The sequence below is a fragment of the Trichosurus vulpecula genome, chromosome 4, assembly GCF_011100635.1.
Source record: "Trichosurus vulpecula isolate mTriVul1 chromosome 4, mTriVul1.pri, whole genome shotgun sequence".
Classification (NCBI taxonomy): domain Eukaryota; kingdom Metazoa; phylum Chordata; class Mammalia; order Diprotodontia; family Phalangeridae; genus Trichosurus; species Trichosurus vulpecula.
In genome coordinates, this window is record NC_050576.1 from 187,660,768 (window position 1) to 187,688,550 (window position 27,783).

The window sequence follows — 27,783 nt, forward strand, 5'->3', positions numbered from 1 at the left end:
CTGAAACAGTTTGGGTGGGCCAGAAGAGATAAGTCCGGAAGCTAGTAGCAAGGAGCAAGGCCCAGCAGAGACAAACTTGTGGACCAGGAAACATAAGTGGTCTTGTAATGCTCCTTATACATGATGTCTATGTGATCACCCTACTCAACCATCAATGATATGAGAGTGTAGCTTAAGCACCTTGAGAGGCAGCCAGGTGGCGCCACAGTGCACAGCGTGTTGGTCCTGGAGTCAGGAACACCTGAATTCAAATCCACCCTCAGACACTTAACTAGTTGTGTGACCCTGGGCAAGTCACTCTACCTTTGTTTGCTTCAGTTTCCTCACCTGTAAACATGGAGGTAATAATGGTACCTAATTCCCAGGATTGTTTTGAGGATTAAATGAAATAATAATTTTAAAGTGCTTAGCACAGTACCTTGAACATAGTAAGTGCTATATGTTAGCTGTCATCATCCTCTTTCTAGCTATGTCACTCTGGGCAAGTCAGCCTCTGCCTGTTTCAGTTTCTTCATCTATAAAGTGGAGGTAATAATAGGACCTACTTCCCAGGGTTGTTGTGAAGATAGAATGAGACAATATTCGTAAAGAGCTTTGCAAACTTTAAAGTACTATGGAAAATTAGTTATTATCATTGTAAACACATTGGTGGAGGCTCATGAGTCATGATTTTGAGTGGATGTGGATTCACAGAACGACTTGAACCTAGGGTAGCTCTTCTAGGGGCCCCATGTGTAAGAAGAGGTTGCCTCAAGTACTCCACAAAACAAAATATAAAATGGCTCTAATTCTTGTGTGAGAGTCCTTTCTTCTTCTATAAATGGCATTAGCTCAGTGAGCTGGAGAGGGAGCAAAGGGTGTTCAGAATCACACAGTTTGAGATTACCTATGAACTTTAATTTATCTGTTTTTATTCCAGCAGATAAGGGGGGTTATTGTCCCATGACCTAGGAAGGAATGAATACACACACTACTGAAGAAATTGACTTGTATCAATCTTGACATTCCTATTTGAAATGAAACCAGAAGAAATAAAAACGTTACAGTTGGCTCATAGGTTCTCCTTGGAGTGATAAATAAAAGAGTTCGTGGAATTGGTTTTATGGTGCACTCAAAGGCAAAAAGAAACATTTTCATGGGACAGCTATTTGGTTATCTTGTATTCTACCTGAATATTTCAGTGATTCTGTGGGACTGAGGAAGACTGACTGATGAGGTCAAGTCCACTGTCTCGATCTCAATACATCCACTGATCTACTCAGTATCTTCAGGAAGAAGTCTTATTCCTCTTGTCTCTCTTCTTCCTTTCCTCTCTTCTTTTTTTCTTTTTTGTTCCATTCCCATCCCCTCACCCCACTTTTAAAATATTTTATTTTTTCCCTAATTACATGTAAAAACAATTTTTAACATTCATTTTTAAAAATTTTGAGTTCTAAATTCTTTCCCTCCCTCATTCCCTCTTCTATCTCCCTGAAAAGGTAAGCAATCTGATATAGGTTACACATGTGCAATCATTTAAAACACATTTCCATATTAGTCATTTTGTGGAAGAAATGATGGAACAGGATGATTTCAGAAAAATCTGGAAAGACTTTTAGGAACTGATTGATGCAGAGTGAAGAAAGCAGAACCATGAGAACACTGTATACAGTAAATGCAACATTGTAACAATGATCAACTGTGAAAGACTTAGCTTCTCTAATCAATATAATGATCCAAGACAATCCCAAAGGACTCATGTATGAAAAATATCTCGGTTTATTATATTGATTAAAGTAGCTAAGTCTTTCATGTAAGTCTTTCCAGGTTTTTTGGAAATCATCCTGCTCTTCATTTCTTATAGCTCAAAGTATTCCATCACAATTATAAACCACAACTTGTTTAACCATTCCTCAATTTCCAATTTTTTGTCATCACAAAAAGAGCTGCTTTTCAGTCCTTCTGGAGATGGTCTTCCACTGGATTCAGGCCCTACAGTCACTTCTGGGTTCTGGGGCCAAGCTCACTTCAGGTTGTTGAAAGAAAAGACTCTGGGAAGACCAGAGAGGAGCTGATGGTTTCCATCATGTCTCTTTCCCCAGCTTGCTTCTCTAGAGCTTTTGAGGAGTTTCCCATTGAGTAAGATCTAGGATTCTCTCTTGGTTCATCTGAGTTACCTCAATCACAGGGGGAAAGCTCCTTCACTCAGTATTGTCTGGTATATAATCACCTATGTATGCTTTCTCTGAATTTTGTTTGACTATCAAATTGGATAAATGGATTACTTTGCTGTTTGCTATGTGTGTTCATTGTGAAACTGGTGGGAAACTGGTGGGAAAGGGATCGAACCTTGGATATATAGCTTGGAGTTCTCCCCAGAACTGAACAGCAGTCAGGTATTAGCTTGAACCTGATCATGTCTCCCCTACTAACAATATTTAAAGGAGCTAAGCTTTCAAGGAAGGGAAGGATTCTGAAAGACAGGTGATGCCCCCGCCTGATTGCACATGTAGTGCTCCCTCTGGGCTACTCAAATAGTGTTTAAAAGGTTGGGTTCCCTGGGGGATGATTAACCCAGGTTCTAGATGCTCTTTGGTCTCTACTTCTAAAACCCTAAACTAAAGCTTACAAGTCTCCACTGTTGTGTTTACTTTTCATAGCCAAACAGAAGGAACAACTACTCAAGTCAATCAGCTTTTTCTGCAATGTCACAGTAAGAATACATTTTCCCTATAAAACAGGGGCGGGGAATTCTCCCACTAAAACACACAGGAGTAGTGAGAAGCAAGGTCATATGTAGTGCTCACAAGTGGAGAAGAATACATATGGCTAAGATAACTTATAGCCCTGCCATTGAAAAGATCACAAGATCTTAGATAGGGAGCTGGAAGGACTTTAGAGGTCATCTCATCTTACAGATAAGGAAACTGAGGCATAGAGAGATTCAATGATTTGCCAATGATCACACATCTAGTGGATGTCTGTGCCAGGATCTGAAACCAGGTTTTTTCTGAATCCAAGTCCGATGCCCTTTCTACTGTACTACATGCCCCCTTCCTCTTCTTGGGGGTGTGTGTGCCCCCCATCCATGTCTTCTCATGATATCCCTGCATTGCTGGGCAGAGTGCAGCATCTCTGCTGGGTGATTCATTCTACTGGGTTCCCTGGGTCTGCTCCTGGGCTGTTGGGCCCATGTCCCCATTGTTTGGCCATTGTCTCTGCTGGCTCCAGCTTTGGACTTAGCTGATATACTGGTTGAATATACAGGCTATACACAATCAGCAGGGCCCAGTATCCACACCATAGGACCAGCAGGAATCTGCCCTCTTTGGGGCAGGGTTCCAGCTCCACGAAATGGACCATCCACTCTCACCCACTCCTGAAATCCTCCATTTAGATGAATGGGCATGAATCTGCTCCTAGGCTTCCAAACTCTCCATCTCTCCTGTCTGAGCACAGCAGTGAGTGGGCAGAGAAAAAGGCACCTGAACAAACTAGTCTCTGCAAATTTCCTGACCTTTTCATATGCAAATGGACAACTCAAAGTTTCAAGGCCTTTATAAGTTTAGGATAGGCCACTGGGAAGGGACCATCCCAAAAGTCTAATGCTCCTGGCTAGGTGCCAATGAACAACCCAAGAGTTCCAGGATGGTTTTGCCCCACGTGGAGTGGGAAGATGGTGTCTCAAGTTCAGAGACAGGCTAACAATCTCTTTAGGTAGGAACATAAGAATGCTTGAAGGGCAGTAATGTAATGTTTTGTTCATAAGCCACATTTCTTGATTAAATTAATGAGACTGAGAAGAAAACATTGGGAGTAGCAGCTAGGAAGGCAATGTCTGAGAAGAAGAAAGTTTTTAAGGGCAGCTAAAATTGAAGCAAGGCCTTGAAATCTAAGACAACAAGAAAGCAAAAACATAGCTCTGTCTGGAATTGGTTTAGTCTGGGTGGTGGAAAGAGGTCTAGATTTGAAGTCACAGTCCTAGATTTGAATTCCAGCTCTGCTACTTTTACTGTCCGGGTAACATTTGCAAAGTCACTTAAGTTTCAGGGTTTTCAGCTTTCTCCTTTATAAAAAGGCAACTATGGACTAGATGACATCTATGGTTCCTTCTAGCTCTAAATCTATGATCTTTTGATCCTTTTAGAATATCTTCCTCCAAGGCAATCATCTTCCTTGCATAACTGAAAAGTCTCAGCCTTACCTTTTCTTAACAATCCGAAAGACCAGGGAAAACTTCAAGGAGACCACACCTGTGAATTCTTTTTCTTAGAACAAGTTATTATTGACCTCTTTTGTTTGTTACTCAGATTTCCCCTCATATCCTTCCATTCCTGCCCCCAGAGATGATGGGGTTATGGGACCTAGACCCCTAAAGGAAAAGACTACTTCTCTGGAAGCAAGCCAGTCCCTGAACTTTACCATACATTTTCAGCAGCCTAGATCATGTTTGGTCTAAGGCATCTGGCCCACCTTGATTACTTAGTTACTTGATATTCCTTAATCCCAGCTAGATCCTTTCACTGTAGCACCTGGCCCACCCCAGGCTATTTGCTACTCCTCAATTCCACCAAGATGTTTTCACTGACCCTTTTCCCCTTTTTTATACATAAGTATCAGTACCATCCTCATTAAGAAGCAGATTCATTCAAACTCCAGCCTGCTCCTATTGGTGTTACAATAAACCTTGCCACCCTGACTGAAAGGTTTGAGTGATTGAATTCTTTCTAGGCAGATTCACCCTGTACCCTTGCATTCTGGGGTTCCCAGTACCCCAAACCACAACAGAGTTTTCTTTTTTCTTTTACTTTTAGAGGAGTAGGAGAAAAAGGAATCCTATAAAACACATTGAAAAAGTCTGATATTACATGTACTGTTCAAGACCCAGGGTCCCCTATCTCTGCAGAGTAGTGAAAGAGGCTTCTTCTCCCATCTCTTCTTTGGAACCAAACTTGTTTTTATAATTCCACAGCATTCAGTTTTGATTCATTGGTGGTGATTCTTCTTTGCATTTACTTTGTTGTAGTCATTATGTATATTGTTTTCCTGACTTTGTTTACTTCACTTTGCATCAGTTCATAAAAAAGCTTTCCCTACTTCTCTACATTCATCATTTCTTCTTGCACAGTAATACACCATTACATTCATGTACTTAATTTGTTAAACCATTACAATTGATAGATATCTACTTGGTTTCCAGATTTCTACTACCAGGAAAAGTGCTGTTATAAACTTTTGGGTATATATGGAGCCTTTCTTTTGTGTCATTGATAAAAAGTCCCATACAGGTGTATATTTATGAATTGTAATAGACATTTCATAGTTTTCTCTGTGCAACTCTCAGGATGAAGACTTTCTCCATTGATGCAGTTTCTACTCTAATTTACAATAGTCTTAGATTGCTGTCTGGGGGCACTGAGACATTTAAGTATCATGACCTTACAGCCAGTATTTGCAGAGGGCAAGACTCAACCCAAATCCCTCTTGACTTCAAGGTCAGTCCCCTTTCTACTATGTCATGGTGCTTTTTGTCTTCCTTCATAAGCCCAACTTCCTTTGCATTATTAGACCTAAACACCTAAATCTCCCCTATCTTTCCTCTTTGCCTCCCAGATGAACATCCATCAGGAAGGGAGTCATGACTTTGGGTCATGGAAGGAAGTGGAACCCACCTTTCAAAGTCTGTGTCTACATTTTCTGCTTATCTGGGAGTGGTTCCCTATGACCATTTTGTTTTATTTTGCCTTTTTTTTTTAACCCTCAGTTACTTTAATAGATCTGATGACATATAAGTATGGGATTGCTGTCCTGGGACCTGTTTGTGATTATTGTTTCATTTTCCTAATTAGAGCTGTTGGAGGCAAGGGTTGAGCAAAGAGAGAGAGAGGGTTTATGTCATTTTCTCTTCCTGAAACTCACACCCTAGATTTTATAAGGTTCTTCTGTGGATTCTGAGCACAAAGGTTTGCACCTGCTCAGACTTGATCTGGAAACCTAGACAGAGCCACATCTTTCAGAAGTGACGTTTAAAGCTAAGCTGGGTTCCTCCATTCCTCCACTATGTAGGGGGATGGTATCAAATAATCCAGGCACAAATACCCTGCCTGGTCTAGCTGTCTGCCCCTCATGCTTGGAATTTTCTCAGTCTCTGAGTTTGTTTCTCTTCTTAGCTCTCCCAGATTAAGGGAAATTCATTCAAACTCTCTCTCTCTATCTCAGATCTGCCTGTCTTTTTTTGTTTCTTCCTAACTCTCTAGGGCTGATTGCCAGGGACTTTCCCCCACTAACCCCACACGTTTTTCCAAGCCAAGAGCATAATTCCTGACACACTCCTCCCCCACAGAAGTATGTTTATAATGACTGTACACATTTATATGCAATGTTTAAAACTTGGAGGAAAAAGAACATAGCACAGACATAACCCATGGCCTCAAATCTCAAGCTTGGGGGATGGGGGTGGGATCTCACAAATCACCCTAGTTCATGCAACTGGGAAATGTTTAACAAAATAAAGATATAATAATAATAATAACAATAACATTTACACAGTGCTCACTATGTGCCAAGCACTCACAACAATCCTGGGAGGCAGGGGCTATTATTATCCCTATCTGACAGATGAGGAAATTGGGCTCTCTGTCTCCTTTGTTGGATTCTCTTCCAGATCACACTCTCTAACTGTAGGTGTTTCTTGGGGTTCTGTCTCTTCTCCCTTCTATTCCAGTTTACTGGATCTCATCAGCTCCCGTGGATTTAATCACCATCTCTATGCTGATGACTGTCAGATCTACCTGTCTTGCCCCAACCTCCAATCTCCCATCTTCAACTGTCTTTCAGACATCTTAAAATTAATCTGTCCAAAACAGACCTCATCATCTATCCCCCAATCTTTCTTACCCTCCTATCTTTCCTATTACTGTAGGGGACAACACCATCCTGAGGCTAGCAACCTAGGAGTCATCCTGGACCCTTCACTATCTCTCACCCTCATATTTAATCTGTTGCCAAAACCCATGGATTTAATCTTCGCAACACCTCTTAAATACACCCCCTTCTCTCCTCTGACACCGCCATCACTTTTGTGTGGGCCCTCATCGTCTCACACCTTGCTTATTGCAATAGGCTGCTGCTGTGGGTCTGTCTGCCTCAGGTCTCTTCCTGCTCTGATCCATCCACTAAAGCGATTTCCCTAAAGTACAGGTTAGATTTTGTCACTCCCTTAATCAATAAATTCCAGTGGCCCCCTTTTTGCCTCCAGAAGAAAACAGAAAATGCCCTGTTCGGATGTTCAGAATTCAAAGCCCTTCACAACCTATCCCCCACACCCTACCCTTCCAGTTTTCTTACACCTTAGTCCCTGTACTTAGTCTGTGGTCCAGTGACACTGGCTCCTTGACTTTTCCATAAACAAGATTCTCCAGCTCTGGGCTCCAGGTATTTTCTCTGGCTGTCCCCCATGTCTGGAATGCTCTCCCTCCTCTGGTGATCTCCCTGGATTCCTTTAAGTCACTACTAAAATCTTTTACTGGAAGCCTTCCCCTACTCCTTAATTCTAGTGCCTTCTTTCTGTTAATGACTTCCCATTTATGCTATAGATATCTTTGTATAGCTTTGTTTGCATGCTGTCTCTCGAATTAGATTGTAAACTCCTTCAGGACAAGGATAGTCTTTTGCCTTTTTTTGTTATATTACCAGAGCTTCATAGTACCTGGCAGACAGCAGGAGCTTAATAAATGTTTATTAATTGCCCAGGGTCACACAGCTGGTAAAACCAGATTTTAACTCTCTTCCTGACTCCAAGCTTGGCCCAACCCACTGTATCACTTAGCTGGCTCTATAAACAACATAGATAATGTTAATTTATGGTTTTCTAAATCAACACCTTGGGGATAGGCCAGTGGGGAGTGAGGGTGGGGTGGGATGCTGGGGTGGGAGGGGTGGTGGGGGTATCCCTTTCTATTTGAGTTTGACACCAGTGTTCCAGGCTCCTCTACAGTTGGAGTCTTCCTGAAGTGGCTAGAACTGGGATAGTCTGTTTTGTTCTTTCTACTTCCAGCACCTTGTGTCCTGTACATTGTAGGCTCTTAATAAATGATTATCAAATGATGAATAAAGAGTTTCTACCTTCTCTCTCTTCTCCCATCCCCCTAGCACAATGTTTGATTCCTACTTTTCATTACTACCACTATTATCCAGGAACAGAGGACAGGCTGACTTCATTTTCCCTCTCACCCTGCTCTGCATCCAGGCCAAACAGTCTATTTGCTCTTCTCTGTACCTGACACTCTGCTCTCATCTCTGTTCCTTTGCATATACTGAAGCCCTTGCCTGGAACACTCTCTTGTCATTTCTACCTCCCACACAGGACCTCTCTTGACTTTGTTAGCACTCCTCTGCTTTGAAATTTCCTTTGTACACGTTGTTTCCCCAATAAAATGTAAAAGCCTTGAGAGTGGGGACTCCCCAGAACCCAGGAAAGTACCTGGCGCACAGTAGTGAACCGGGCGTGCACAAAGTTTCCTTTCTAATCACGTGTAACTCAACACTTGGGTACATCAGGTATAGCGAACACTCTGGTTGCTCCTGGTTATGTGGTGGATATGTGCTGAAAAGACTTGGAGCTTTGAGGATGGCTTGTTTGCTCCAATCTACTTTCACACTAGCCTATCCAGGTTGGTAGAAAAAGATCACTACTACGTGGTTATTTTCAAATTCTCTCAGAGTCCTAGGGTTAACCCTGTTGCGGGGAAATAAACTCCCTCCACTAATCATTTTAGCTCCTGGGCCCCACGGATGAATTTCCATTTACACCAGTCACTCACCATGGTGACACTTTTAAATCATAAATATAACCTTTTACTTAGCAATAAGGCAAAAAGCAAATGAATGAATAATAAAATATACTTCAATGCATCCATAAGCCTTAGTCATATCACCACTGTACTTAGTATTTGTGGGGGAGATCGGGAGCATGCTTACAGAAACCTGTAGAGGAAACACATGAATGAGGAAAATCTGTGTGGACAAGGTGATAATAATCTTGGAACTGTAAATTTGTAAATTTTGTTGTCCTCCTTCTGGCTCAGGGCCTGTCCATAAAAGTTCATTGATGAACATGGCTTCTGTGTTGAGCAAATGCTACTATTACTAAGCTGAACTGATCTATATTATGTTTGATTGATACCTTATGAGACACAACCTCTCAGTCCATCTAGTCAACCTGCTTTGGGATTTATTTCTACCTCCAAGCTATTCCTCTACTCACTAGTTACTGCTTAACAGCGACAGTAATATCTATCACTTCCAGCTTCAGACTTGATAATGAAGTATTGAAAGCTATCCTTCACCTTTCTCTCTTGGCCTCCTTTGTTCAGACTCTAGCCCCTTTTTGTAAAAAAATCTCACCTTTTTGAGGTATGAACTAGTCCAATCATTTTGGAAATCGATGTAGAACTATGCCCAAAAAGCTGTAAAAATGTATATAACCTTTGACCCAGTGATACTGTTACTAGGTCTATACCCCAAAAAGATTAACAAAGAGGAAAGGGTCCACATGTGCAAAAATATTTATAGTACTTCTTTTTGTAGAAGCAAAGAATTGGAAGCTGAAAGAGTGCCCATCAATTGGGGAATAACCATAACAAATTATGGTATATGAATGAGATGAAACACTATTGTGCTTATAAGAAATGATGAAGGGGATGTTTTCAGTAAAACCTGGGAAGTCTTGTATAAACTAATGCGAAGCGAAGTGCGCATAGAAGGAAAAAACAACATTGTAAAGATAATCAACTTTGAAAGAAGTAGTAACTCTAATCAACACAATATTAATCATGATTCCAAAGTACTCAAGAAGAAACATGCTATCCACCTCCAGAAAGAGAACTGATTGTGCAGATTGAAACATATTTTCTTCTATATTGCTTTTTCTTCCTTTCCTCCCCCACCTTTTCCTTTCCTTCCTTCTTTCCTTCCTTCCTTCCAAACAGGACTATGGCAGAAATTTCTTGTTTATGTCTTTAACATTTGTAATAAATTTTATTTTTCTTGCCTTCTCAATACATGGGGGAGGGGAGAGAGAATTTGGGAATTAAAATAAAATAAAACATAACCTAATTTTAAAAATTCTAACCTTTGCTTGTTGTTAGTAATGGAATCTCATATTCTGTCTATAATCTGATAAATTACATTTTTCTCTTAACTATCAAAAGGTTCTGATGTGCATATCTGGTTGGTATACTGCTTCTCACATTCAAAAGTACAACTGCAAAATGATCTACTTCTTGTCCAAGAACTGAGTCAAAAAACTCTTAACTTTTAAGAGCTCTGAGCAGACTTGACGCTGCAACAGATTGGCTCCATATGAAGAGGCACACTCTTACACAGACAGTACTTTACAGTATGATTCAGCAAAGTCATAGGTTGGTTCTCCTCCCATTTGGTTATAGGGCAGTAGGGCAGGGTAGAGAAAGCTTCTGGCTTGATCCCTTCCGCAAACTCTCCCATTGGGCAAATAGTTCTATCACTAGGCCTTCCCATGAAGGGACAGAAAGTTTAGGCATCTCTCTTTAGATCCCTCTGGTTGAGTATGCGCCCGCATCTATGTAAACCTTCTTCCATTTGTATTTCATTTGCTGTGTAGCCCATACCAATGGGCTTTGGGCCTGAGATTACAGCTGACTAGATCACTGAACATCATTCTAACGATGGACATGACCATAAAGTGACTGCATGAGTTCAAGAGGCTCTAGATCTATGACTGGTAGCAAGGAGAGCTCCTTTGAAATAAATAACCCGTTGCAAAAGACAGACTGGGAACTGTTTGGACAGTAGAGAGCCAAGGTGAAATGCAGAATATCTATTCAGTGGGCCTATAAACTTCTTTATGTTTTCATGAGGTTTTAAGTATCAGCCTCCCTAGAGCTTCTAACAGTGTTTATAAGTAAAACTTTTATATTGAAATAAATATCCAGCCCATACTTGATTTATATTGTACTCTCCTTTGGTAGACCCTAGACATGTTCTCCCTAAGCATTAAAGAATTTGGTGGTGGTGGGGTGGGGCACAAGTTGATTTAAGGAATCAAAGATTATGAGAAAACGTTCTCTTCCATGCTTGGAATGACTCTATTCAAGTTGCATCCGATTTAATAAGCACTTACCAAGCACGTAAGTGCTTGCAACCTGCAGGGCACATTGCTCGGCGCTGGGTATTAGGAGAAAAAATCAATTAGTTCCTGCCCCGCAGGAGCTTACCTACAGTTTGCTTCTCAGTATGAACTTCTTCAAGGCTCAGCTCAGGTGCACCTTCCTTTGTGAAACACTGCCTGCTCTTCCCAGAGATGTCCCTGATATTCTCCTCTTAAAACCCTGGATCATATTTATCTGTGAACATGTTGCAACCTATCCAGGAGGGTTTAAGTGCACCGAGGACACGGACTTACTTTTTCATTTTCCTAGCACTGTGCCCAGTATGGCACATAGTACCCATTTAATGAATGTTCACTGAAGTGGGAATTAAGACTTCCCGGCTTCCTTCAAATCCCAGGTAAAATCTCAGCCTTTCCTGATCCCACTTAATGCTACTGCCTTCCCTTTTTATTATTTTCAATATAGTCTGCATATAGCTTGTTAGGGACTATTTTTTGTCTTTGTATTTCCAGGGCCTGGCACATAATAGAGTGCTAATTGGACTGACCGGAGGAGGTGGCATTTGAATTGAAATGGAGGTGGGAGAGAAGACGTTTTGGGCTCAGGGGAGTCGGTGCGAGCAGAGCAGGACAGAAGGTGGCAGATTTCATGGTGTTTTGTAGGGCAGAGCAGAGCACCATGGAGCAAGTGGAGGCGAGTTATCGCTAGACGAGGTTGGCAAAGTGGAGGGAAGGGGACACCATTACCCCTGAGGAACAATCTAGAGCTAATTCCTGTGATACAACAAACTCGTGCCCCCAAAATGCAAAGTCGCCTCCTTTCCCGGAGGACTGAAAAAGAACCTTCTACAGTGTCTCCTACAGTGGGAGCAGGAGCTTGAGACCTCCCTCCCCACCCCTTTCGTTGTAGCCACGGCAACCCGTCAGTAGAGGCAGTCACCAAGCGGGGTGGGCGGGACACTCGCTTCCTGACGTCAGAAGAAGGGAGTCAACCGCAGTGCTAGGAGAAAGCGTCAGGAACGACGTTGAGAGCGAAGGTCGTAGTGGAGGGTTGAACAGAGTTCCACTTCCCGGGCTCAAGATGGTGGCGCCGGCGTCACGGGCCCCAAGACACGTGCCTCCGGCTCCACCTCGGTTCCTCCCCCCCACTCCGCCCTCACTCCTCCCTGGGCTTCTGCAAGTCACGGTGAGGTCCCCTGGAGGGGGACTCCGAGCCCCGGCGGTGACACCCCTTCCCATCCAGAACGCAGGGACTTAATTTCCCATTCTCCTAAGGCCACGTAGGGACCTCAGCAGAAGGTTTCTAACCCCAGGCCAGCACCGAGGCCCCCTCAAGTTCGAGGAAGAGGGCTCGTGCTCCGAGCAACTGGGTCTCTTCCTTCAGTTATTGGTGGGGCCACGCCACTAGGAGGAGCCGCACACCGATTGGCCCGTGACACACGTCAGTTAGGGCGGGGCGGGGGCGCATCCAACCATTGGTCCGCTGCTCCAGCCCATCGTACGGACACCCGGCAGAGGGGTGTGGAGGGCCGTGAGCTGAATCTCGATTGGTGGAGTCGTTGCAGAGCTGCCGCGGGGGCGGGCCTTCTAGTGAGGTGGAGGTGGGACGGAGAGGGGAAGCGGCGGCGTCGGCGGAGCGCGCAGGGCCGGCCGGCGTCGGCGAGGCCCAGGACGCTGGCCTACGGAGTTCTGGGGGCGGCGGCGACCAGACTCTAGCAGTGGGTATTGGACTCTTACTTCCCCAGGCGGCCGGGCCTGGGCACGGGGCTGGTGGGGTTCGATGCCCCGAGGTGAGGGGGCGGAGCCCAGCTGTGGGAGGTGGCCCGGGTGGGGTCGAGGTTGTGGGGTCAGGCCCCGGGGAAGGCCGCACTTGTTTCCTTCCTCGCCGACCCAGAGCAGCTGGACCTTGGCTTCGGGAAGGGGCATGGCGACTTGGCCGCGTCAGGACTCAGGGTACCTGGGGCTGGGCCTGGGGAGCCGGGCCGGGCTGGGTGGAGGTGCGGGGCAGCTGCGGAGGCCGGGGCTGAGGCCCCACCAGGTCCTTAAAGGGATTTATCGCATATGTCTGGTATATACACATTTCTTGTGTCTAAGTGTGTGTGTATATACGTGTGTGTATGTATACGTCTGTATATGTGCACTTGCCTACAGCTATATGATGTATGTGTACAGACTACTAAATTTTCAAGAACTCTCCTCAGACTAATTTATTAAACCTCTGTTGTGAAAGTGAGAACTTTGTGGAAACAAGAATGCCGAGCTGCGATTATAGGTTTACTCTTATTAAATGGAGCCCAGGTGGTGGTGTCTCCAAGGGATGCCCTTTTCCCCCTGCCCCAAACCATGGTTTGGTGGAGAGCAGTAAACCCTATAATCCAGGCAAATCTATGCCAGGTTGCCCTGAATTACAGGGTTAATGAACCTGACAAAGCCTAGCTCAGAATGTGGGAGGAATGAGGAATTCGCAACTCTTTTAACAACTTGGGATAGAAACTTAACTCCCCTGGATACTGTTACTGATTTTTACCCCAAAGGTCATATAATGAATGAACATTAAGCTACACCTTTCTGGACAAGTTCTGTCCAGGGAATAATTATGCCCCCCACAACATCAAGTTCATAACTCCATCTGGCTTTTCCATGATAGGAAGGGGAAACTATTTTGAGGCATCCTTTTTACTCTAGGGTGGTATATATCCCATGTATCAACAAACCCTTATCCAGGTTTATAACGTCTTCCTACTGCAGGGCTTATCTTTTTCTGCATTGTGAATCACTCTGGCAGACTGGTGGACTCAATGTACCCCTTTTTAGAATAACATTTTTAAATTCAAAAATAAAACACGTAGGACTACAAAGGGAACCAATTGTGTTGAAGTAGTTACCAAAATATTTTTCTTTAAAATTTAAGAGACCTAGACTAAGAACTTTGCCCAACTGGGACAGAAGGGGACAGGGACAGTGAATTTAGAGCTGGAAATGATCTACCAACCACTTCCCTCATTTTACAGATAAGGAAACTGAGGCACAGAGCGATTAAATGATTTGCCCAGAGTCATATATCTAGTGTCTGAGGTAGAATTTCAACCCAGATCTTCTTAACTCTAAGTCCAGTGTCCCATCTACCAGGCCATGCTGATAATCTAGGTAGTTCACGAGTCTTTCTTTCCCGAGACATGGGAAACTGACTCCTCAAACCAAAAATAGAATCTGGGTAGTGTGTGTGGGAATTCAGACAATATTTATGCAAAGTGTTTTGGTTGCTTTGTGTGTTGTCTGTCTTCTGTATCCAAAGCAGTCTCTTTGGGAGTGGGAGGTTTAATTCAGTAAATATTACACTTTAAGAGAAGTAGTATTCCTACAGAGCTGTATCTTTCTTACAGCAATATTTTCTATGGGTGTGTCCTCAAGTAATTTTTCTCCTGTAAAAGAAGTTTTCTCTTTTTAATCCAGTATTTGCTGACATGAGAATTTTTCTACCCTGGTCATTGGTGTGTAAAGTATAGTGTCTTATCTTATTTGCCTTTCTAATTCCTGTTTCTAGGTTTTTCTGGAAACCCCCTTGGTAATTGTCAAGGAAGAGGGACACTCTGACACAAGACATTTTACATCTTCAGCCAAAGAAGTAAAACTCAAGGGAAGAGGGAAAGTGAGAAAAAAGCCATCAGTTGTCCTTGAGAACAGCCGAGTGAAGTCACCTAATGTGAGTGAAGAGAAGGTGAAGCGACTGTATGTGGACTGTGGGGTCACGAAATCACATAAGACTTTTTTGATGTTAGGTCTGGGTTAGAAACAGCTGTACTTTCAGAGAGGTGATGAGAACTGAAAGTGAATGTGGTCTGGAACCTGGATTCGGCTTCACTCAGAGGGCATTCCTTCAGAGGCGTTGGTGAGCTCTGACCCTGTGTTCTACCACGGTTGGCTACAGGATTTGGCACTAAGGAGTGTGACTTACTGGCTGAGCAGTGGTCTTGATTTGTATTCTGGAAGATTTAAAAACTGAAAAGAATAAACATTCTGGTCCATCAGCAATGCTTTCTCTGAAGAAATATTTAACAGAAGGACTCCTCCAGTTCACCATTCTACTAAGTTTGATTGGGGTGCGGGTGGACGTGGATACTTACCTGAACTCACAACTCTCTCCACTCCGGGAGATCATCCTGGGGCCCAGTTCAGCCTACACACAGACCCAGTTCCACAATCTGAGGAATACCTTGGACGGCTATGGGATCCACCCCAAGAGTGTAGACCTGGACTATTACTTCACCGCCCGGCGGCTTCTTAACCAGGTGAGGGCCCTGGACAGGTTTCAGGTGCCTACCACAGAGGTGAATGCCTGGCTGGTCCATCGAGATCCTGAGGGCTCAGTGTCTGGCAGCCAACCCAGCTCAGGCCTTGCTCTGGAGAGTGCCAGTGGCCTCCAGGATGTGACAGGTTCCGAGAGTGGGGTACGAGAAAGTGAAGCTGAACAGGGATTCGGGGAAGAGTTGGAAGACCTTGGGGCGGTGGCTCCTCCAGTCAGCGGAGAGTTAACCAAAGAGGTAGGCAACCGTGGTTGTGGGTGGTTTAGGCCTGAGGGGGAGGGAGGAACTGTTTGCTTGTATTTGTATTCCCAACTCTTAGTACAGTGGCACATAGTATGCCTTAATAAATGCTTGTTGACTTTCTGTTGCTTCAGTTATGGGCATAGTTCCAACCCTTCCGACAAACCAGACCACTTCAAAGAAAGACTTTACCCTCAGGATTTCACATTGGGCCGGTAATAGGGTTGATTTCTGTGACTCTAGGGATGAGGATCGACAAGCTACATTGGATGCACTGTGTTGGGCATTTGTCCCCGCTTCAGCAGTAATGGGAGGTACTAGTTGATGCTGTGATGTTTTTATCAATAGAACTCCTCAAAGCAGAGAGGAAGCCATGCTGTGTTCTGCTGTCTTGCCTTGTATAGCTTTTGCTAGGAAACAGATCTGTGGTTTCTGACCCTTTCTTCCCCACTATTATACACATGTCCTGGGGCAGTTTTTTCCTTCTTTCTTTAGCCCTCACTCAGTTATTGAGACAAGAGCAGTTGGTTTTCTTAGGCTTATTCAGTGAGCAGATTTGGTGGTTCCAGGCAGCCAGGTGAGGGCTGTTCTCTCACTTCTCTAAAGACCTAGAATAGAGAGTAAAGGGGGTGGGGGTGGGAGCAAAATGGCAAACTGCATTTTGCCACAGAAGTCTTGCACTGGTACAGGAGATTGCTATTTCTTATGTAGTTAACAACATCACTTGGGACAGAAAACAGTGCAGTTGTACTCCTCTCCCCGATCCCCCAACCACATTTCTATGAAAAAAGATAAAAATAGCACTACATGTTTTTGGGGCTGTCTGGTTTAGCTGGCCACCCAAAACAGGGGCCTGAAAAAGGCGTAGATAACTGTCTCACTCTGGAGGGAGAGTCAAGGGTATTCCTTTGGGCTTGTTGAGGGAATGGGGTGAATCTTAGGGAAGCTGAATAGATTTCTCCTTGAGTCCTCCCACGTTAGACCTTTGCCTCACTGTGCTGGACCCACACTGAGAGAATATGGCCGACCTGGAAGTCCAGCTGGCTCTGAGTCTGCTTACAGAGAGAGGCTGGGCTAATGTGGGCACAGGCCCAGGAGCAGGAGTCTCCTTCATCCTCCATTTTTAGATCTTTTTTTTGTATCTCACCTTATGCTTTCTCTTCCAGTATATTCCTTCCTTCCTCTCTTTTGTTCCTAGTGTTGCTGTTTTCTGTTTGCCTTTTCGTCATCACATTCTGCTTTGCCCAGGCCTGCTTCATACTCTTGGGCATGAAGCAAACTCCCAGTGCCCTCAACTCCAGCATTGGCAAAGTACCCTGCAGTAAAACACCTCTCAGTCTTCTCCCTTCCCCCTCTTTTTCTCCTCCCCCCAAGCTAATTTCCCGAAAGGGGAAAGGGTGGGCATGACTGTGCTTGCTGCTTGGAAACTAGAGTGAGAAGGCTGAGCAGTGGCTAAGTGTTCCTGTTCCTTTGCCCAGGCCTCCTGAGACGGGTGGGTGGAATAGAGGAAGCGACTCTGGGAGGGGGACCTTCGGCTTGGTGCTGACTCCTGGCTTTCACCTCCAACCTTGGTATTCTCATCTCCTGTTGAAGTCAGAGATGAAAAGAATGGGTCTTGGGGGTTGAGTGGCTGGGGGGCTTCCCTGAATAGGCCGGATGGGAGACGTCATATTCTGCCTGCCTCAGGTTTTGCTCTCTTCCCTGGTCTTGGTGTTTAGATTTTATGCCTTAGTGAAAGAAGCTGAGATAATGGCTGACTTTGACATTGCCTCTGGCTTTCTTTCCTGGTCCTTGGCTCTATTTTTCTCAGAAAGGTTGTGCTTGAAATTTTTTCAAAGAGCTTACCAATTCTTTTGAGCATAAGGCACCAGCATACTAGGGGAGGTGTGTGTGTGTGTGTATGTACATGTATTGATTTTAACATTTTTACAGCAACTGAGGGATGAGAGGAGGAAAGATAAAAATACTCAGCTCTGGAACATGTGATGACATTGCTGGAGCTGGTATTTTCTCCAGGGTTACAGGGCCCCCACTCCCTGTAATGGTTGGGCCTATGCAATAGCCAAAGCCCTAGACAGGGATAGGATTCCCTTCAGGGTTGGCATACTGCCCAGAGCAAAGGGGTGAGGCTGGGATTGAGGTGGGGGGGTGGGGTGGGCTGTTTACAGTTCTTTCCTGGCCATGAGCAGCCTGGGACATGCTGTTTCTGCTGACCTTAGGCCCAAGGGGAGCAGGAGGGGGAAGGGAGTTGGATTTTCCTCTTCCAGATAGCAGTCCAAGGAGTTTAACTTGCCATTATTTTGGTGAGTGCCAGGGACTTTCCTTACTGGGCTATATTAGGAGAAGTAGTGCAAAGAACCCAAATGAAAGAAGGGTTAAGGCTGAGGTCATAGGGTTGTGGTTAGGATCCCTATGGCACCTGTCTCCCTAAGTGCTGGTAATAGGGGCAGCTGATACTCTGCTGGCATGTGACTAGGCCCTGCCAACCCTGTGACATCACTGCACATGTGCAGACAGCTCCCACTCCCTTCCACTGGGTCTGACCTATTTTAGGGTAGCCAGATGCCTATTTCCCAGTGGGTCCAGGCCTATAGGGTTCCAGCTCAGGCTTGGTACTTGGGCCCAAAGTTCCCTTGGGTTTGGATATATATTGAATCCAGATCTCCAGGAGGAGTAGAAAAGCTGCTCCCACTTTGAGAGAAGAACTTCAATTCCCAGGAAAGGATCACTTATGGCAGCTGGGAATAGCCCTCAGGGACCCTGCCTGCATGTCCCTGCCTGGCCTTGGTAAGCAGGATGCGCCAGCAGGGGGAGCAGCGTCTCCCTCCCCCAGGACTTTACTGCGCCACCCCAGCTGACTAGCTGGGCTGGGTGGGGCCGCCAGCCCCTGGGTGCATCTCCTCAAGGAGACCCTGGGATGGGATGGGTCCGTGCTGCGGCTTCTTCAGCTGCCCTGGCACAGAGATTGGCTCCAGCTTGCAGCCTAGGTAACCAGCTTTGGGAGGGGATTGGATCTCCGCGGCTCCGGCAGAGATTTAGGGGAGGGGATTGGCTCCTATTGCCGCCTAGGTAACTAGAGTGGGAGGGGATTGGCTCTTTGCGCAGCCCAGCGGCTGGCCTGGGGGAGGGGATTGGCTCTCTCCGCAGCCTCGGCAGTGACCTGCGGGGTGGGGGGGAGGGGATTGGCTCCTTGCTGCAGCCTAGGTAACAAGTTTGGGGGGTGCAAAGGGGGGAAAGAGGGACGAGCAGGGTGTGGGGTGTTGGGGGATGATAGGTCCAGGAGAGAGTTCTTTCTCTCCTCTGCAGCCCAAGCACGCAGCATGGGGTGGGAATCCCATCTCACTGCAGCCTCCGCGGTGAGCTCAGGGTGGGGGCTACCAGGTACCTGAGTGTAGAACTGGGGTCTTAAGGAGGGAGGGGGCTGGGCTAGGTTGCCTGGGCAGCAGCACTGGTGGGGTACCCACTTCAGGCCTCTCCCGGCAAGTAGGGGACTACCCTGGCGCTCCAGTGCATCTGCCGATTGCAGAGAGCTCAGCCCAGTCCCTTGCCCAGTTCCCCTGATCCGGCTGTCCTGGGGTGCACTTGACAGACCATGACCCTTCTGGACCGCAGCATGCACAGTGGTGGGGGCCATTCCAGAGGGAGCCAGCCTCTTAACTCTTTGCTGGCAGAGGGCAGGGCAACCCAGCCCCTCTCTGATCTTTGGTCCAGGGCCTCTGCTCAGGTTGGTGTGTGTGGGCAAACTGATACAGGGAGAGATGCTACAGGAAAGTTTTGAGGGACAGAGTGGAGAATGGAGGGAAAAGGGTCCCCTGGGACCCTTGGAGAAGGTGGGTCTGAGAGTTCTGGTTTACAAGGTATCTGGGAGTTAACCTGTAAGTGGGAAGGCAAGTATTTTGAAATCTGATTGTAAGGCAAGGGGATCTGGGGAGTGGGGAGAGAAGAGAAGCTTCATGTCATGTAGGTTAAGATAGTCCTGCTCTACCAGGGATCTGCAGAGAAGAAAGGGGAGACAGGTCTGTTCTGTGAAGATGTTGAACAGGGCTACGATGTGACAGTGCCCTTGAGTGGAAGGCCAGGTGGGGGTTAAATTCTGGGGTGTGGTGACTGTAGGAAGTATGGTCTTCCCAGGACAGGGAATGGACCTGTTTTCTTTTGTGAGGGGTGTGTGGGTGGTAGGGGGTACAAGCTCCTGACTCCACCCCAGGACTCTCTTGAGATGGAAGCTGTTTTCTTGGTACTGCTTTGAATGGGAATTGAGGGGAGCTGCCGAGAGACTACAGGCAGGTTCCAGAGCCTTAGGTTCTGTGCCTCACCCGCTTTGCTGCCAGCTAGGGGAAGTATACCAGAAAGAAAGTTGGGTAGGGGGCTACAGGAAGGGGCCATCTGCTCTATTGCATCAGGTGGTTGGAAATGTAGGGATTTTCCTTTCCAGCCCAGCCCACCCATTTATGCAAATGACAATGGCACCACTGGCTGATGCAAGCTCCTCCACTAAGAAGCAATTCTGCATGACAATTCCGCCCTTGTCTGCCTGGCCAAGATCAGGCCCTCCTGAGCCCTTAAAGCCACAGAGTCTGTCCCTAAATCGAGATTTCCCAGGAGTGAGGGCTGAACACCTGACCAGGGAGTTTCTTTTAGTCCTGTAGCCCACCAGGACAGAATTATGATAAACGACTGGGTCTGCTGGCTACCTGGGTGGGTCCATGGGTCTGATTATAGGTCCAGGGATAAATAAAACTGCCCTGATGGGAAGGAATGTACCTAGTGCTGGAGGTTGGTGTTGGGCTGTTGTAGGGATGGAGCTTGCTGGTTGTCAGGAATTATGGAGACATCTGGCTTGTAAGGTGTATTGGGGGCCTGAGAACTGAGATCTGGTCTATCTTTCAGGACATTGATCTGATTGACATCCTTTGGCGACAGGACATTGATCTGGGTGCGGGGAGAGAGATATTTGACTATAGCCATCGCCAGAAAGAAAGTGAAGTGGACAAAGAGCTGAGCGATGGGGGGGAATGTGGGGACAGCTGGCCAGATGAAGGGACTGAGGCCCTGGCTCGAAACCTGCTAGTGGATGGAGAGACGGGGGAAAGCTTCCCTGCACAGGTAAGAGTTCACCCACTTCATTGTTCTCTTCTTCCCATTTGTCCCCTAGACATCAGGGTGACTTTATTAATGGATTGGCTACTTTATGTTGGTAGTAAAGGAAGATGGAGGTCCTGTGGGATTGGGGGTAGTAAAAGTGAGGGAAAATCGTAGGAAGAGGAATACTCTTCAGACAGCTCACCCTAGCCAGGGACAGGATGCCTAGCAGACTTCTTGCTTCAAACCTCAATTAGGCTTTCTCCTGGGGGCTGAGGCCCTGGGTTCCTCTTCTAGAGAAATCACCTAGAAAATGACTATTCTGTTCCAGATCCAGTTATGGCACAGCATGAATCAATCACTTCTCTCCTCCCCCTTTCAGTGCGCTGGGGGAAGGCTTTGGCCTTGGGGCAGCCCTGGCCCACTTCAGTCACACTTTTTGCCATAGGTACCTGGTGGGGAAGACCAGACAGCCCTGTCCCTGGAGGAGTGCCTTAGGCTGTTGGAAGCCACCTTCCCCAAAGGGGAGGAGTCTGAGGTGAGCAGGAAACCCTCTGCACTGGCTAACCTTCATTCAGGGCATATGTCTGTATCAGTCACAGTGTGCCTACCCAGGTACCCTATAGGTGCTGGGGCTGGATTCCGAGACAGGAAGTGAGAATTAGGCAGTACTTTGTGGGGTGGGAGCTGACGGCTGGGCTCAGAATAGGGTAGTTTGCTCCCTCTCCTTTCCCTTATTTTTCTCCAGTGAAAACCTGTGTTTTTGTCCTCAGTTTCCAGCTGCAGATGTTTCCAGTATAACAGAAGCTGTGCCTAGTGAGAGTGAATCCTCAGCTATTCAGAACAATCTTCTGTCCCCACTTCTGACAGAGACAGAATCTCCATTTGATCTGGAACAGCAGTGGCAAGACCTCATGTCAATCATGGAAATGCAGGTGGGAATGGATGAAGGGTCTGAGCAGTAGCCCCAGAGCACTTGGGTGGGGGGGAATCTTCTGCTTCTCTTTGTCTAGGATCCCAGATGTGGGCGCCGAGATAAAGTCCCGAGTTTCTAGTGTTAAAGCCAGTGCCATCCTGCTCAGCACAAGATTCTCTCTGCCTCCTAGTGAGTCCCTCTTCTCCCATCACCTTTCAACCAAAAGACTAGGCATGTGGTCAAGATGGAGGTCAAGACCTGTGGTCTCTTGCATCCTCCAAGTAGAGGGAAGCCTGGTCAAAGAATGTTTCAGTCGGTCAGTTTTGACTAAAGGTGGGGACTGTAGGAAACATTTTGTCCTTTAATGGAACAGAACCTGTGCAGTTCACAGCTAGGTGCATGACTTGGAGTCATGAGCACCTGAGTTCCAGTCCTGCTTCAGACACTCCAGCTCTCATCCTTAAAATCGAGATAACAATAACTGGCATTTATAACGTACGCCTACAAAAATCTTGTTTTATCCTTATTACAACCCTGGGAGATGATATCCCATTTGACAGATGAGGAAACTGAGGTAGATGGATTACATACCATCTCTCCTCACAGTATAGTTGTGAGACTCAAATGAAATAACATGTAAAGTGTTCTGCAAACCTTAGAATGCTGCATCCTGTTTTCACCATAACTCTGGCATTGTCCTTCTCCTTAGTGCTTTAGACCGTTCATCTACCTGTTCTTCTCTGCCGCTGCCTTCTCCCCACTCCCAGGGGAGGACGCTTGCCGTACTGACCACTGTTTCTCATCTCCTAGGCTATGGAAGTGAACACAGCAACCAATGAAATCCTCTACAGTGCCACAACCGGAGACTCACTGAGCACCAATTATAGCCTCGCTCCTAGCACTCCCATCAACCAGAATGTCAGCCTGCATCAGGCGTCCCTGGGCAGCTGTGCCCAGGACTTCTCGCTCTTCAGCCCAGAGATTGAAAGCCTTCCTGTGGCTAGTGGATCCACCCTGCTCCAGTTGGCCCCCAATAATTCTACCAGCCTCAACTCCACCTTTGGTTCCACCAACCTGACAGGGATCTTTTTTCCTCCTCAGCTCAACAGCACAGCCAATGAGACAGCCAGCCCTGAGCTGCCTGACCCTTTGGGTGGCTTGTTGGATGAAGCCATGTTGGATGAGATCAGCTTGATGGATTTGGCCATTGAAGAAGGCTTTAATCCCGTGCAGGCCTCACAGCTCGAGGAGGAGTTTGACTCTGATTCGGGACTTTCCCTGGACTCGAGCCATAGCCCTGCCTCTCTGAGCAGCTCAGAAGGCAGCTCTTCTGCCTCATCCTCTGCCTCCTCCTCTGCCTCTTCTTCCTTTTCAGAGGAAGGTGCTGTGGGCTACAGCTCTGACTCTGAGAATCTGGATTTAGAAGAGGCTGAGGGGGCTGTAGGTTACCAACCTGAATACACCAAGTTCTGTCGCATGAGCTACCAGGACCCCTCCCAGCTCTCCTACTTACCCTTTCTGGAGCATGTGGGACACAACCATACCTACAACATGGCCCCTGGTGCCCTGGATGCTTCAGACCCCCAGCTCCCTGGGGCCCTTAAGAAGGGCAGTAGAGAGAAGCAGGCCGACTTCTTGGACAAGCAAATGAGCCGGGATGAGCACCGGGCCCGAGCCATGAAGATCCCCTTCACAAATGACAAAATCATTAACCTGCCAGTGGAGGAGTTCAATGAGCTGCTGTCCAAGTACCAGCTGAGTGAGGCCCAGTTGAGTCTCATTCGAGACATCAGGCGCCGAGGCAAAAACAAGATGGCCGCGCAGAATTGTCGCAAACGGAAACTGGACACCATTCTTAATCTAGAGCGGGATGTGGAGGACCTGCAGCGGGACAAATCCAAGCTGCTCAGGGAAAAGGTGGAGTTCCTCAAGTCCCTGCGCCAGATGAAACAGAAAGTGCAGAGTCTGTACCAGGAAGTGTTTGGGCGGCTGCGGGATGAGAACGGGCAGCCCTACTCCCCCACGCAGTATGCCCTGCAGTATGCTGGCGATGGCAGCGTCATCTTGATACCCCGAACGCTGGCCGACCAGCAGGCCAGGCGTCAGGAGAGGAAGCAGAAAGACAGGAGGAAGTGAGCCTGCCTGGAGAGGAGGGGGACAAAGCTCACCCTGACAGAAACTGGAGAAAGGCTGTGCCTGGAAGTGCTGGAGGAACTTTGATGCCTCTTATCCAATATATCTTCTCAGACGTGACAACTGCCGGTCAGTGTACAGGAAGATGGGCGGGCCCTGCACTGTTTGGCTCTGCTCGCCTTGGCCCTTCACCCTCCTCCACCTCCACTGGGGCTGGGGCTGAGGGCACCACGGGGCTCATGGGGGGGATAGAGGCCCACCCACATCCATTGTTTTTTGGAGGGCAGGGATGGAGCTGGCATTGCTGGGGGTGGGAAGAAGCTGAAAGGTGGGTGTCATTGTGAGTGACAAAGGAAGAGCCTTGTGAAAGAAGGGGTAAAGGAAAGAGTCTGATTTTTGGATAAAGGAAAAAACACCCCAAAAAATCAAAGCGGGAAGAAAACCATGGGGAAGCCTAAGCTGGGATTCCAGGCTGTGGGTTTTTGTGACTGAGTCTTGGTCTTCTATGTGAATAAACCCCACTTCACCCCAATTTGGGGGGGGGTGACTGTCACTTTACAAAGTGGGTTGGGGGAGGGGGCACCTATTAACTCTTTAAAATTCCATGTACATCAGCATTCTTGGAGGAGAGCTCCTGGAGACTCCCTCCACCCCCCCGATTTTTTTTTTTTTTTTTAGCCACTTAGGAGCTATTGAGACCCTATTCCAAATACCTTGGGAGGGTTTTAGGGTCAAAGGGAAGAGTGAGCAGGGCAAGGGGTGGAAAGAGCCATTAGGTCACATTTCCCCCACCCACCAAGCATGTGGCACTCACTGCCCCCACGCCTCAACCCGTCCCCAGCCAGCTCCTATATTGCACCATTCCCACTACAGCCTGCATGTGAATGCTGTCTTCTTCCTGTCCTCACTCCCCACTGGCTGAAGCACTTTGACATTTCAGAGGTTCCTAGGGGGAACTCCTGGGTTGAGGAGGTGCCTCCTTCCTGCTACCCTTAGGAAGAGGAGAGGCCTCCAGCTGCCACCTTAGGGAGAGGTAGGAGGAGAAGCCTCTGTGGCAATCTCCAATCAGTATTCAGCACAATGTTGGGGGAGTAACCCATTCTTCCCACCCTCCCTTCCTCCCTCCAACTGGGCTTGTCACTGAAAAACTAGGCCTCTGTTAGGATTTCTCAGAATTTATTTCTTACGCTTTGATTTTTTAGGGCTTGAGCCCCGTTTTTACTTGTAGGGTCTAGAGTGTTTGTGTTGAGTAAAAAGGAGATGCCCCAAATATTCAAAGCTGCTAGATGTTCTCTTTGCCATAAAGACTCCGTGTGACTGTGTGAACAATTGGGATTTTTCTCCTCTGGCCTGAGGTCAGTCTGTCTTTTTTGGATTTCTTTCAGGAGGAATATGTAGTGGATATGGTGGGGGCCTAGTGCACCATCCCACTTTAGGGCAGGGATGACTTTTTCTGGTTGCCCCAGCTCAGCAGGGGGATCATGGGACCTGGTAAAGGCAGGAAGGGGAGACATCCACATGTGGCTTAGGCTGAGGGTCCCATCAGCACCTGAGGCACCGGTTTTTGTTTTTGTCTTGAATTTAGTTTGCAGCCACGACCACCTCTGGCTGGGTTCTCATAAGCAGTTTCTGCTTCTGAACCAGTAGGAGAGGTTTGGGGGGATGGGGATGGGATCATTAATTTCCGAGCACCCCCCCCCCCATCAGGAGGTCTCCATAAACAGCAGGAACAGAAAAGGAGTAAGCTTGGAAAACGCTTAAATTATTTTCTTCTTAGATTTTATTTTTAATTTATCTCTGTGACCTGCCAGGGAGAGAGGAGAGAGAGAGAGAGATGCTGTGAGCACATGACAAAATAAAATAAACTATAATAAAATGGCTGATTCACTCAAGTGCAATTTTTTCCCCTTTGAGTTTAATTTTGGGGGAGCAAGGGCCCTGACTTCCAGTGGAACTGCAGTAAAGGGCCCTTAGCTAGTCAGCCATTTGTGTGGCTGCAGCCAGACCTGAACTGATAACTAGGGAAAGCAGAATGGGGAGAAGAGTGGTTTTTTTGTTTTTGTTTTGTTTTGTTTTTTAAAGAAAAATCTTAACTATATTTTTTTAACCTTTCAAGTATTGTGCAGGTGAGCTGTGTTTGGGGAGGAGGGTCTCTTTTCCCAGCTGTGTCAGCTGGTCCCTGTCATGTTGGAGGGGAAAGGATTAAAAATTCACTTTTGGCCACCCACACAGTGCTGGCCTGGTTGAAGTGTTATTCTTGGGGAGCCCAGGCTAGGCCCTGACACCTGGCCCTTGCTTCCTGTCTCTTCACCTGCTACGACTTGTATTTTTATGCCTGACCTTGTGCTGTGTGTAATTTGCTCCTGTGGCCCCTGCCTGCAGATAATTACAGTGCATTCTCGTCCTATGAGCCACATTGTGCTGTAAAGCCCAACATTGCAGCCTTGCTAAACGAGGGCTCATGATGCTGGGGTAGGGGACTGTCTGAAATAAATGCCACCAAGCTGGAAAGAAGGTTTGTTGAGTTTTTAAAGGGATGCTTAACACTGAGGTCTAAAATTTAGAGAAGGGGTGGTCTCAACACTCCTGCTGGCTAGTTGGGATAATCTGGGTTAGAAGGAAGTGGACAATTCTGAGCCCTTGGGGTAGGGAAGGACTGTTTTAAGTTAAGAGTATTTGGGGTAGATGGTTTCCAGGGTGTTCAGATACTTGAATTAATTACATTTATCTGGTGACCAGCTCTTAGTGTCTGGGTGTGTGGCCAGGTACTTACTTAGGCTAGTGTGCTTAGATGAATCTATGACAATCTGGATCCTGGACTTCAGACTCCAACTCTTGTGGTCTTTACATGCACAACTGCCTCCTTAGTGTGTTATTGAGCTCTGTGTTATTTCCACTTAACTCAAAGGGCATCACAGAAGTATTTAAAAAAATGGACCTTTAATTAAGCTTATAATAGGCCCTTCAGTACTTTCAGATCACAAAAATTTCAACTTCTACCCAGTGTCATGTATTGTTTCCCCCTCCCCCCTTCTCTCACTCACACACACAGAAATTACTGCTTTATGTAACGGGTGTTAAGATTCACTGTCTCTGCCATTCAGCTGTGCTGGTACACCCTGGAGTGGGTAAGGGCTATTCCTCAACCCCAGTTCTTCCTGCTGAAAAATTGTATGTATTCAGTATCATCCGAATGGGGTCTCAGGTGAAGGTGGAAGGTGGTGAGCCCTACCAAAACTCTTTTTTGATGCTGGCAGAGGCATCGAGTGTTACAGGCTCAGAATTGAAGACCTCCACCTCTCTGGCAATTGCCCTGGCAATTCTCCACCTGCATTGCTGCCCTATACTCTGGGCAGAGTAGGGCCTGGTATATCTGGAAACTGAAGAATTCTCAGATAATGATTGGTTATGGCTAGCTTCTTAATCACCAAAAGCCTCATAAGACTAGCCCTCTTTCCACATAGGACTTCAAATAAACAGTGACATGGAATTTCACCCAACAGTTAGATGTGAAGACAGTATCCCAGTGAATCAGCCACAGTGCTCATGAATGAAGTGTCAGGTAAAGAAAACAGGGATTTGGAAAAGGGACTGGATACATTCATTATGTTGGCTGTATTCCTTCCTTAGGTAAAGGCCGAACCATAATTACTGGGGTATTGAAAACAGTTTAGTGGGAGGAGGCTGTTTCAGCCAAGTCCAGCTCTACCCTGGTTGGCCCCCCAACTTTTGACCCAACACTCAGCTGCCACAGACCTTTTTGCATTTTGACTTCATTTGGCAACCAGTTAGAGCAAGTGCCCTCCACAAAGGAATACAGTCTTCTTGCCTCATCCAGGGCATATGGAGATGGGACTATTCAGGTTCTTTGCATTATATTATATAGTCAGGAGCAGAGAATTTTCTAAGTTGGCTTCTTAAGCTAGACTTTAAGCAAGTTTATCAAAGCAAGTCTCCTTTTTGCTAAGAGGAAAGTTAGT

The 27,783-nt window shown here is 46.6% G+C and overlaps 1 protein-coding gene across 9 annotated transcripts; it reads left to right on the forward strand.

Annotated features, from left to right (window-relative positions):
• The first annotated feature begins 12,644 nt into the window (after positions 1–12,644).
• Positions 12,645–26,802, forward strand: NFE2L1 (nuclear factor, erythroid 2 like 1). 9 transcript variants are annotated; one of them, XM_036755247.1, is made up of 6 exons: positions 12,701–12,846; positions 14,673–15,669; positions 20,563–20,778; positions 21,203–21,292; positions 21,528–21,689; positions 22,481–26,802. In XM_036755247.1, exons 2-6 carry the CDS (start codon positions 15,160–15,162, stop codon positions 23,804–23,806), a joined length of 2,304 nt encoding a protein of 767 aa, XP_036611142.1. In that variant the 5' UTR covers positions 12,701–12,846; positions 14,673–15,159; the 3' UTR covers positions 23,807–26,802. The 9 variants fall into 9 exon arrangements, with proteins under 9 accessions (XP_036611148.1, XP_036611142.1, XP_036611146.1 ...); XM_036755251.1 differs by having other exon boundaries at positions 12,703–12,898; positions 22,481–26,030; XM_036755248.1 differs by having other exon boundaries at positions 12,723–12,918; positions 22,481–26,030.
• Positions 26,803–27,783: the final 981 nt, after the last annotated feature.

What these genes read in the sequence shown, in the direction of transcription:
- NFE2L1 (XM_036755247.1), top strand. Translation starts at nt 15,160, where the DNA reads ATGCTTTCTCTGAAGAAATATTTAACAGAAGGACTCCTCCAGTTCACC. An exon ending in GGGAAAGCTTCCCTGCACAG is followed by an intron (nt 20,779 to 21,202) that starts GTAAGAGTTCAC and finishes TTTTTGCCATAG; the next exon opens with GTACCTGGTGGGGAAGACCA. An exon ending in CCAAAGGGGAGGAGTCTGAG is followed by an intron (nt 21,293 to 21,527) that starts GTGAGCAGGAAA and finishes TTTTGTCCTCAG; the next exon opens with TTTCCAGCTGCAGATGTTTC.